This window comes from Simochromis diagramma, unplaced genomic scaffold (assembly GCF_900408965.1).
Source record: "Simochromis diagramma unplaced genomic scaffold, fSimDia1.1 OVJJ01000514.1, whole genome shotgun sequence".
Lineage (NCBI taxonomy): Eukaryota > Metazoa > Chordata > Actinopteri > Cichliformes > Cichlidae > Simochromis > Simochromis diagramma.
The window spans coordinates 2,527,909-2,540,788 of NW_024387346.1; the positions used below are offsets into that span (position 1 = coordinate 2,527,909).

At 41.8% G+C, this 12,880-nt stretch overlaps 1 protein-coding gene across 1 annotated transcript in view; it reads right to left on the reverse strand.

The window, feature by feature from the left end:
- kcnh3 (potassium voltage-gated channel, subfamily H (eag-related), member 3) overlaps positions 1–12,880 on the reverse strand; it is a 179,696-nt gene that overhangs the window by 21,035 nt on the left and 145,781 nt on the right. The window contains exons 7-10 of the mRNA XM_040006774.1: positions 12,497–12,698; positions 6,154–6,528; positions 3,241–3,440; positions 2,055–2,304 (exon numbers count right to left, since the gene is read on the reverse strand). Coding sequence (XP_039862708.1) covers positions 2,055–2,304; positions 3,241–3,440; positions 6,154–6,528; positions 12,497–12,698 — 1,027 coding nt within the window. The remainder of the gene's footprint in view (positions 1–2,054; positions 2,305–3,240; positions 3,441–6,153; positions 6,529–12,496; positions 12,699–12,880) is intronic.

Consider the following 12,880-nt stretch of genomic DNA (forward strand, 5'->3'; position numbering starts at 1 on the left):
TGCAAAGACGGAATGCCAACACAAGTCTAGTAGTGAGAAACCCCAGATCCATAGTGCATGCTGCCCATGGCCAAGAAGCCAAAAGCTTGATTTTCTGCAGGTAAACAAAGCATCTGATGAGCCGTGTGGCTTGTAGAACTGTAGCGTGCATTTGAGCCTGTACCTGTTCCTTCATGAGAACCATTGTAGCCACATTTTTCAGAGTGCTCTTTGGGCTGGTTTCCACCTTTGCTATTCATAGTAAACACTAAAACTGTCCCCATTGGTACAGTGATTTGTGTCAGCGTGTGGGATTCTAGCCAGAAAATTCATCTTACGCTCAGTTACCCAGTAACTGAACTATTTTCTTTTTGAGTAATGACCCCAACAATGTTCACTATCATAGGCCACAGACTATACCTGTTATAGACATCAGCCAACATTATTATGCATACCGTATGTGTGCCTCTCTGTTTATGCCTCACCGCCACTTTGTGGTCGCCGCTCTCACCTGTGTGAAGAGTGAAACACAGCTGCTGGCGTGTGCTTTGGTGTTGTCATGCACCTCTGGATTTAACATGACCAGGTAGGAGACACACGTGTGTGAGCGGGTCTGTGTTTCAGTGACATATCAGTGATGCAGCACAGAGATTCTGTGATGACAGAGCAACAGTGAGAAAAGATGAGGAAGTGGAGGAAGCAAGAAGAATGAGTTGAGTAAAGTTTGACTTATCTGACTGTTTTGTTTAATGTGCCTTATAATCCGGTGCGCCTTATGGTCCGAAAAATATGGTACATTAAACCCCATGGAACAAAAATAGGATGCCATTAAAGTTCATATGTGTGTGAAGGTAGAAAAGCGAATACTTTTGGCAGTGCAGTGTAACAAACAGAACAAACTCATTGGCCGAGGTAGGCCTCACTGAGTTTCACTATGCTGCCTACAAACACTGGCTTGGTGTCGTTGTTCAGAACCATAATCATATATGTTGTGTGCATATGTGTGCTGCATAGAAGAGGGATTTATAAATGTGTGTAACAGTTGGACCAACTATTGAAAACTGTAGCTTCTCTTCCTTGCCAGCAAAATCCCCTCCGTTGCATTACAGAGCCTCAAGATTCCTTCACTGCAAAGGTTTTTCCTACATTTTGCCATGTAAGGAATAAAGTTCTCCAGCCTCATCTGATTCTTAGATTCATTACATTAACTGACAGCACAAAGATTAAAACAGAAGTGCCAAACTGCCAACAAAAACCCTCATTCATCCATCCATCCATCCATTCATTAGTTTGGTTATAGGTGCATACAGTGTAAGACCTGTTTCATCTCTGCTCACAGTAGATAGAAGATTATTCTGTCGAGCTCACAGGATCAACACTGTGGGAAATCATTACTCTCTCGGCTTGTATCAAGCTTGGAAACGTCTCTTTAAAGCAGCAGAGCATAAACAGCTGCTCTTTATCAGCTCGCCTTCAGCCTCGTCTTCCCCTTTGTTTGAATATTACACACACACACACACACACACACGCACACACACCCGTTTTATGTCCTGCCTTCCTTCTCCTTTTTCGCCATCATCAATTTTAATTTCCATTAGACACTCCAGACCAGGTTGCTCTGCAGGTCTGAGCCAGCACTGTGAAATTATTTTAACTGTAATCACTGAACTGAGAGATGATCTCTCTTTCCCCCTCTGAAGTCCATACTTCGTTAGCAGCACTTAATATTAACACAGGCACACATTCAGCCGGCACATTCTCAAATGAACCATTCTCCCCCTTCGTTTAATATTCAGCACGATGTCCCGCAGATCATCTCACATCCTCCAAATCTCAGTTTCAAAGATAATTGTCTGTCAGAGCCGAGGGTGTCCAGTGTAGTTCTCACTCAGTTCTGTGTCCTTCCTTCAAACAACAAAGATCCTAATTGCATTTTAGTTTAATTAAGTAACCGTGTGATCTTTTTTTTTTTTTTGCAGTTTGGCAACTTGACTGAGAAATGTTGTTATCCTCGAACACACTGACAGGACATCGTGTTCTCTGCTTAAGAGAACTTTACTGTTTCTCTGACTTACCTAGGATAGCCAGCACAGTGTTGTCTTTCAGGACCTCCATGGAACCTGAGCAGACGAAATAGATAGCCTGCAAGGCGTCTCCCTGCCGGATGAGGAACTCCCCTGGAGCGCAGAAGGAGGTCTTGATGATGAGGGAGAGGGAACGCAGGCAGCCCCTGCTGGCTGACTCAAACAGAGGCAGCTGGAGCAGCTCCTTGTTCAGGTGCATGGCGATATCAGCCCTCAGCTCATCTGGGAAGTCTTTCAGAAGCTGTGAAGTGAAAGTTCACACTGAACAGCTGGTCTTTACTTTAAAACAGACTTCCATATAGTTTTATACAAAAAATAACCCTTTGCCGCAGGCTTGAAGAGCCTCTCCAAATGTAAAAATGTGATAACCTCACAGAGAGTTTAAAGTACTCAGTGGGCATTTCAAACCACATGCAAGATCAGAGAAGCTTTTAAGGCATGATGAAATAATCTAGGACTACTCTTTTTTTTTTTTTTTTTACATTACTCAGGGTTGCTCGTGGTATATCAGGCACTTAATTTTAGCATATTTACTTGCCTTGGGCAAATCTTTTCAAGCTGCAACATATAAATAGATCATTCCAATAATCCTGATTTATTTATAATTGAGAAAATCTTAAAATTAAAGTCAGAGAAAAGTTCCAGATTTGACACCTAAAAGCACTGGTGACCTCTATGCTATTCTGTTTCTGTAGCTCACAGCTTTACCACCGGCGTGTTAAAGTGTCGCTTAGGTGTAAGAACTGGGAGCTGAGCTGGCAAACTTCTCAGTGACAATGCGTAAAAATGGTTGTAATTCTTAAACAATTCTCAGTAAAGTTTATGTAAAACGTGTTGTGTTCATTTCAAGCTGAAAGTCTGCACCTCAGTCAGTTTGATTTAAAATCCACTCTTGTGGAGTATAAGAGGCTAAACCACAAAAAAAAAAAATTTGTGCAAGAAATGATTCGACCTAATTGTATTCTCAGAGCAGGCTTTCATCTCAAGCTGTACACTGGACCCTGTTCTCAACTCAAGGTGTAGATAAAACTTCCAGCAGACAACAAGACGTCCAGTGCTGAACTCTGGTTCCTCTGAACAGTGAAGCTGTTTAGTGGAGAGCATCTTTGAGTTTTCACTCTGGAGAACAGGCTATAAACTCTGTGTAAGCAGTGCAACATAAACAGCAGCTTCTCACCTCACTAACGTCGATCCCGTTGTTGACCGACCACATAGTTTGGAAACACTCCAGCATGCGCTGCTCCAAAGCTTTGGGCAACCGATGGACTCTGATGAAGTCCTTCAGGTCCTTGGTGCGGGTGTGGTAAAGCGAGCGGCGCGAGTACATTCTCTGGATGATGGCCGTCACGTTGCCAAACACAACTGCATGCATCAGTGCTGGACACAGAGGAAAGGTTTCTTCATTGTTCTCGGTGCGCTTCTAGTTTGATACAGAATTAATTACTGCGGCTCGATTGGCTTCTTTCTAGAAAAGACCTCATTAAAGTCCCATAATACTTCTGCGCAGCAGGAAGCTTCATGGGATGTCTTTATAAGCCCTGAGAAGTTAAAAAGCACAGGGCTTAGAAGGACTTAGCTGCTCTAAAACCACTGTGAAGCACTGCCGAGAGTAGATTACGGTTTTCACAGAATGTCAGTAACACACTACTGAAAAATAATCCCACTGTTCAGAAAACCTTTTATTTCTAATCAATGACAACTAAATTATTATTCCAAACAAACCCCAAAACAGCTCCAACCCCAGTGTGAGCATATTTGTTCAACAGTGCCACACACACAGGTTTGGTCTTAATGTGAGCACAGCTAACCAGCAGCTATCTCCAAAGACTGGAATCGTTTCATAATGCACTTTTCCTGAGGGAGCCACACAGCAGTTTCTCTTCCTAAAAGCAGTTTGAAAAGCTGCTGAAACAGCAGTCAGACCACGGGGACACTTACACGGTCCACTGACAGCCAGACTAATGGCTTCATTTTATAAAGAAACTGGGTTTTTAAAAGGCTGAATTATCTCTAAGTTATAGCTCATAGTATCTGTGTGCAGCAGCTTACCACGAGAGAACATTAAACTATGTTTAAGGAAAACATTATAGAGATTAATGAAGCTGTGGTCTACTCTCACTGCTGTTATATTCAATCTAACAGCAATCTCCTTTAACAAAGGAGCTAGGAGGCTAGCAATCAAAGCAAGGTCAAAATGGAATATGATCTCTAGGGTGGTTGAGAATAACCAATGCTGTGGGACTTCCAGATACCAACAGGACAATTATAATGGTGGACGACAGCTGTAGTGATAGATGAGTGGATATAACAAGTGATAACAACATCAGGAACTAGGAACACAGGAATCTTGAGAAATACCAAGGGCTGAGAGGAACTAGAGAATATGAAGGTGAAGGCAACAGTGATCTCCGAGTTACTCAGGGCAGTGAGCCCAAACTGAGCAAGTGGTTCATCTGGACACAGATCTCAGGAACGATATCAGAGATCTGTGTCCAGAAGAGCACAGTCCTAGGAGCAGTAACAATATGGTACAGGACTCCTAGGTAGAGGACCCAAGTTTGAAGGATAAAGACCGCATCCAGAGCAAAAGGGTAATTTTAAAGTAAGTTGTTCCTGATTGTGTATAGACATGTCCTCCTTTAGGATGGCATAGGTAAAGTAAAGCAGTAAATAGCAAGGCAGATTCATGCTACTGTAGGCAGATTGAGAAGTTATGACATTTCCATAATTAGCAAAATGCACATATTAACCTCCATCACACAGTCAAAGTGTGCTGTCTAAGGTGCTGCTGTAGCAGAACTCTTTGAACATAAGAATGAACAAATGCCTACTTGCTGTTGCAACAAACGGGCCACACGGTGGTGGAAAAAGTACTTTGATGATCTGACTGCATGTTGTATACAGCGCTTTGAGTACTCCGGGAGAGTAGAAAAGCACTATATAAGAATCAGTCCATTTACCATTTACCATGACAGTAGCTAAAACTCCCTGTAACTCTTACATTAAGCGTTCTCCTGCCATCTACGAGATACATGCAGACATCATTGGTTCAGAGTACATATGCACACTTAAATCAGCCTTTGTTAAAGTTACAGTGTTGCTTTCACTCGACTGGGAAATTTAGATTTCATTTTTCTTTCTTGGACGACTGTTGGACACAGATTCTATCAGCTGTCTGCAGAATGTGTTTTCCCACCTATTAGCTGAGTGTGTGTGTCTGTATGTGTCTTTCAGTATTTACTTGCACAACTGCATGTGAGTAGTTATGGTTAATGTCAAGGTTTAACCCACTAAAAAGAAATGTGTGTGTGTGTGTGTGTGTGTGTGTGTGTGTGTGTGTGTGTGTGTGTGTGTGTCTGAGACATCTGCACACATTATTGTGTCCTCTGCCCATAAATTGCTGCATTTCTCTCGTGATAACCTTTCCAGTGACTCCATTTCTTTCCCGATTCTTCATTTATTGCTCTCTTCGTGAACATTCAGTTCTCTTCATTGCGGCCCAAGAGGACACGCATAAGAACACAGAGTTCAAACAAGTAGCACACTGTGAGTCGAACACATCTTTCATCTGTGATTAAGCTAGAGTAGATCCACTATTGAGCCCATGTACAACTGTTCAACAGGCTCAAACAAAAATGGAATCAAGAATAAGAAAGAGACAGTCATTGTAATAGTTTATGACAAAAAGGCAAAACATCCTCATAAATCTTAAATTTAGCAAGTGTTTTTATGCACCATCACTTGCTTCTTTGAATCAAAATTTTCATTTAAATCTGCTCAGTACTTGTGATGCATCTTGAGAACAACAAAAGAATTTCATGGCCAAGCAAGTAATGAAACCTTTCAATCTGGAAAATGAGAGTAATGAGACAGTGAGTGAGAGGATTTGCATACAAGTTTGATAATCTATTATGTTTTATTGAAAAAAAGAAACACTTTTGAAACCAGGGATGGAACAAAATGTGTGCAGCTGTTTGTTTATGACTCACCCACACCTGAAAAAGAGCTGAACGAGTACTTCAGGCCGAGAGGAGAATAAGAGCTTCAAACTCTGAGAGGAAGCACTAAGATGTGTCCACACATTCCTTACCTCCTATGAGCATGGTGCAGATGGAGAAGATCTTCTCTGAGTCTGTGTTGGCTGACACATTTCCAAACCCCACACTGGTCAGACTGCTCAGAGCAAAGTAGAGGGAGGTCACATAGCTGCTGCGCATTGATGGCCCGCCGTCCAGCACACTGAAACTCCCACTCCCACCAGCTGTCCCAGATGCAGTCTCGCTTCCTGAAACATTCCCGTAATACTGGCTAGAATTCCAGGTTCCTTGCCCTGCGACCTCTGACCCAGACACGTTCCACTGACTGCTGTCGGCTGGAATGCTGCTGACCGTGGAGGGGAACAGCGTTGTCAGGGCAGCGGGGAAATACGGGGTACCCAGACGTTTGGCCAGCTCATGGAGCCAACCTGAGACAAAGAGTGAGAGAATACAATGAATTATAAAAGTCTTTTTATTCAGCTCAACTGCACTCAGCTGATATCTTTATCACCTTCATTCTGTTACACTTTAAAAGTACAAAACTAGACGTTGTTCTAGGGATGTACTACACCACTGTACTGTACATCCCGTACGTTCCACCTCCTAAGTTTCCTGAGCAGACATCAACTAGAATGAAACTGACTTTTTATGTAGAGAAAAAATATTCTAAAGTTGTTCTACAATTTGTAAATGCATTTTGTTGCAAATTGCAGAAATTCTGCCCATTTTTAATTCATAGAAGCTTTGCTTTTCTAACCTTTTTATACCCATATTACAGACATGTTGCCAGTTAATCTATTTAATTGCAAAATGGTCCTTCAGATGTTGTTGGGTTTAAAAAAAACAACTTTTCCAGCCATTTGTTGTCCCTGTCCCAACTTTTTTGAGAAGTGTAAATGCAGTCAAAAGAGATATTTTTTAACGACATAGTAAAATGTCTGGTTTGGACACAGACATAGTTCACACAGCATTGATATATATACATATTCCCTATTAGACTCATCAGTGTATAAGAAAATGAGCAGACTTACACAAGCCTAGACAGATGACAACTTATTTATTGTGTGAGAAATATGAGTGGAGCCTTTCTGGTGGCAGCAAAAGTGTTCAAGTGTAGCTTATCAGCCGCTGTCCAAGGTCCTGATTTCCCCTCACCTTCAAGCAGAGAAGACTGAAGTGGCTGAACCAAATCAAAAGTTGTCCTTCTAATCTGGGAACACTGACAAAATCTTTGACAAAAAGTATATATATATGTATATGTATATATACATGTATATATATATACATATATATATATGGCTCAAAAGCGACTCGGCTACAAAGGCCAAAAGGAAGTAAAAGGAAGGAGGAAATCGATAAATGAATGTAAGGGGAAGGAGAAAGGAAGTGAAGGATAAATTATTGAAAAAAAAGCATTTGCAAGTGAATGAGTGGACCAGTGAAACCCAGCTGAGCCGCTGACAGCAGAATCGAAAGAAAGAAATACAGCAAGACAGGGAATATAAATAATACAACATGGATGCATCTATTCATTGATCTCTGGCATCACACGAAATCATGAAAAGAAGCTTTGACCTTCTGTGTGTGTGTGTGTTTGTGTCTGTCGTGTGTGTGTGTGTGTGTGTGTGTGTGTGTGTGTGTGTGTGTGTGTGTGTGTGTGTGTGTGTTGGTTGTCAGGCAGGGAGACCAGCCTGTCAGAGTAAATAAGCAGAAGTGACAATTGAGCTGTGAGCAGAGTCTCAGTGAGGCAGCTAAAACAACCACATTAGAGGATTTAACACCTGAGTAGTTTCCTAATTACTTTGTCATTAGCTCAACTTAACCTCTGCCAAACTGGGGGAATGGTAAGACATTACTTTGCATGCATAAGTATTTTTACCACATGGAAAGGAACATGGAAGCCATTACTATCATAAGCCTAGGTAGTGGATATCTTTTGACTTCCTTATTGTTGTGTTTATTGTAACCAGTTGACATGCATACAAGGACAAGTGTTTGTTTGTTCTTCAGCCAAGATTCTGAATGAGGAATATAAGTGGAGCCTTTCTGGTGGAAACAGAAGTGTTCAATTAGAGCTTATCAGCCACTGTCCAAGGTCCTGATTGCCTCTCACCTTCTACCAGAGCTGACAGAACTAGTGAGCTGTCTGTGGTCCTGAACTTCTGTCTCCTACCCAGTCAAAAGCTGCCTTTCCACTCTGGGAACTTTATCCTTTTGGTGGGAACTTCATCCTTTCAATCTTGAGTCTTTTAAGCTGCAAGTTGGAGTGCTGCGGGACAGATTAGTTCCAGCACAGCACTCATCATCCTTGGGCTGTTCCATACGTTTTCCTTATGCAACCACTATTAGCAGCTGCTCACCCTGGATGAGCCCATGTCTTGGAGATGCCCAGTCTGGCCATAACCATGTGGCCCTTGGTCAATGTCAAGCAACATCTGCAGACTGAGATCCACCGAGAGAGAATGACGGATCAAGTTAACACTAAAATGTCTGGTCTTATCACTATGTGTCATTAAAGGAGTTACAGCAGGACAGACATTGTGATTTTTCTAGTGGCTGTTGAGACCATAGACAGTATAAAATATCATACATTATGGTAAATGGACTAGAGCACTTTATAAAGCATGCTTCATTCAAGTGCTTTTCTATGTAACACTGTATCAGAGAGCGACTTGGGCTTCAGTATCTTGCCTGGAGACTGGAGCAGCCAGGGATTGAACCACCAACCATCTGATTAGTAGATAACCTCCTGAGCCACAGCTAGCCCAAAATAAAAAGAAGACTCTTGGTTCCATACGCAGCATGTTATAGTGTATGTGTGGTTCTGGTCTGGGACCTCATTACCAGAAGAGCAGAATGAAAAATAACTGCTGGTGACAGCTTTGCAAGTACCTAAGTGAAATTTTAGCACATTTAGTACAACATCCTGAAAGGGTGCAACATTTAGCTCCCATAGTGGCAAAGGACCTAAATTAATTCATCACAAGCTTCTTCTAAAACCTATAGACTTCTCTGAAGCATATAGCATACTCTCTGCCAACCCATATCATCATCCTTGTTTTCTGTAAACTAGCTTTTGTTTGTGTGTGTGGTGACTGCTGCTCCACCTCAGGCTATAGGGACAAACATGGCTCAACTGTCCCTCAATTATTGAGAGAGTTGCAAACAAAAAGTGGGGGTTTCCTAAATTCCAGCTGACTGACTGACAGAGTAATCCAGTGTATGTACATGCTGATACCAGTGCTCTATTGTGAATCACAGTTGGTGTCACATAAAGGTCAGACTGACAGACTCTGTCTGTCTGAATAGTGAGTGGAGAGGCTGATGACATGAACTGACCACAATGTTACTGTTTGTCCTTATGCTGAAAAGTTAAGTGCAGGTAGGTTGGTAAGAATCACTCAGAAAGATAAGGAGGGAGGAAGAAATGAGAAAATGAGGACAATACTAACCAGAGCAAGGTCCCCAGCCTCGAAAACCTGCCAGTTTGCAGGATTTTATACATAATGTCTGTTTGTGTGTGTCTGTGTGATGCTTAGAAAACAAAACGAAAGACACACACACACACACACACACACACAACTCGGTCTTTGCCCCCAGTCAGAGTTGGAAAAATTACAGTTTGATCCCCTTACCCTTGGAAACTGCCAGTCTGTCTGTACATCTTCACAAGTTTATCAGATTGCAAGCCGGGGTTTCACGTCGCCCGTGGGATTCAAGTTTCTGTGTTTTATTAAAAGCATCGGTCGTGCTGAAAACGAAGGCACACACAGTCGTATTTCTGCATAACTGCCTCTGTGCCTTTCTTCCTAATACAATATTACTGTTATTGCTTTACAATGGATAGGTATACTTTGGAGCAAGACAAGTTAGGTGAGTGCTCAAATAGTTAAAGTTGAATGAGGATGAATTTAGATTTTTCTTTGTCATTACTGCAAAGTGGATAAACAATGAGACAAGATCTTATTTAAATTTCCATTTGGGAAGCCTAGAATAATCTCCTGAGGACACTGCTTACAGTGTAATTGAGTAGAGCACAATTGTCATTATGTGTGTGAAACATGTAATGACAGTTAAAAACTGTCACTGAAAGCTCTCCACAAACAGGAAATGGGCCGTTAACTTGCTTCAGGGAGAATTTTTCCAGCCTGATTAACACCATGGCATCAAGTGAATATTATCATGAAAGCAGCTTCCCTGTCTGAGATAAAGAATAAATATACTTTATCTTTCTTGTACAACGTTAAAATTAGAGGATTCCATGTCTGCTGGTTACCCTAGTACGGAGACAGCTAGCCTGCCTCTGCCTACCCAAGGCAACTGTCAGTGGTTGGTGTTACAAACAGCTAAATGTAAAGGCTTAAGACATTGGATGGCTGTGGCTCAGGAGGTACAGCAGGTCATTTTCTATTGGGAGGATTGGTGGTTTGACCCATGGCTGCTCCAGTGTTCATCAGAGTGAAAAGGGTAGTCAGAAAGTACTGAGCTGGGAAATGGACTGCTTCTTCTATAGTGCTTTTTCTCAACAACATACAACATGCCTCAGTTACCCATTCATTTTTGCACTTTTTTTCTACATTTAAAAGCGTTCTGCCTAACATTCGCACTCTGATGGATGCTTCGCGGGGAAATTCTGGGTTAGTATCTTGCCCAAGAATATTTGCAGACTGGAACAGCCAGGTTTCAATTTGCAAAGCTGGACCTCATCACACCACAGATCTAAATAAGACCCTTGCGCTGATGTTTGTGAGAAGGCGCAACAGTTTGGATGATAAACGGACTGGTCCTTGCATAGCACTGTTCTACTCTATCTGAGCACACAAAGCGCTTTACACAACTTGCCTCATTCACAAAAGTGCGCACAAGCAATTTTTTTCTATGCTGTTTCTGACATTTACTTCATACTCTGATGGATGCATCAGAGAGCAACATGGGGTTAGTATCTTGCCAAAGAATATTTGGCAGACTGGGATCAAACCACCAACCTTCCAGTTAGTAGGTGACCTGCTCCACCACCTAAGCCACAGCCGCTACTACATTATGTAGCGCATGAGTAGAAAAGCACTGTAACAACCAGTTTACCATCTACAGATGCAGGAACCGTTCTTTACAATTACCAATACAGTTTGCTTTTTCATATCTCTGTTTTTCTGAGTATATATCTTTGAGCTTGCTCATCTTGTTGCAGTAATATTCTATTTTTAATACATGGCTGTAACATCACACCCTAAACTTACCATCAAAGGTATGTGTAAACAAATGCACACTAATGGAACAATTATTAAGTACGGTTGGGTTGGACCACTTTTGCCTTCAGAACTTGTCTCTTCATGGCATAGGCTCAGTAACGACCTGGAGGTATTCCTCAGAGTTTGGTTCATGTTGACATGACAGCATCACACAGGTGCTGAAGATTTCTTGGTTGCACATCCACTGAGATCTGGTGACTGGTGATTGCTGGTGATTGCATTTATATAGTGCTTTTCGAGACCCTCAATGCGCTTTCCACTATTCATTCACTCTCACATTGGTGGAGGCAAGCTACAGTTGTAGCCACAGCTGGCAGATTGACAGAAGCGAGGATGCCATATCGCGCCATCGGCCCCTCTGGCCAGCACCAGTAGGCAGTAGGTGAAGTGTCTTGCCCAAGGACACAATGACCAATCCGGGGCTCGAACCGGCAACCTTCCGATTACAAGACGAACGGCCAACTCTTGAGCCACGATCGCCCCGAGTACTTTAAACAATTCCGTGATGTGAAAGACTAATGACTGTTATGAGAAACACTTGTTTACAGTTCTTGCTATCAGGAGTGGCACAATCAGTTATCAGTTATTATGTTTAAGGGGTAATTACCTTTTTACTTAGGGCCAGGTAGGTTTGGATAACGTTGCTTCCTTAATAAGTCATAACTTAAAAGTGCATTTTGTATACACTTGTGTTATCTTTGTGTAATATTAAAATGTATTTGATGGTAATCTCTCTGTGGTAATCTCTGCGAAGTCCCTTTGCTTTGTGTTTTTCATACATCAACACTAAAAGTAAAATTGCATGTGGGTCCCCATTAGGATAAAGGATTGTGTGAGTGTGTGGGACTCTACCCTTAGGCTCATATTGTTAACTAGTCATTATGTGACATACTGCATTATTATTTTTTAATAAATCTAACAAGTACTATGTGATACATTAAGGTTTTTTGAATAACGACCCCAACACTCACAATCGTGACATAACTAGTTGAACAAGTCAGGAAGTCCAATGAAATTTAATAGAGTAGAAGTACAAAGTAATACAACACAGAAACGTACACCTAACACAAAAATTAAACTTGAGTAAAACAGTGACTGAGTTAATCTACACAGATGCTTTCTAGAGATGAAAAAAGGGCGAACTAACCTATGTCTGATGATCCTTGGCTCTCAATCTCCCTTCGACCTATGAAGTACCAGACACACGCCATCCAGTGGGCCAGCAGGGCGAACATGGACATCAGCAGGGTCAAGACCACAGCACTGTACTGTGAGTAACGCTCCAGCTTCTGCAGCAGCCGCAGTAACCGAAGAAGCCGGACTGTCTTCAACAGGTGGACGCCAAAGTACTGCACAGAGATACAGGCAATCTCAGCGCTCTGGCAATATTTCATTCACTGTATTATTTAAATCAAATGAATCATTAAGAAAGGTTGATACTCAGTAATGTGGGATACTGTATATAATACACATCATTTATTCAAACAGTTGGTAGTTTTACTCAAAAGTTGGAGCTTTAATGGATTCACTC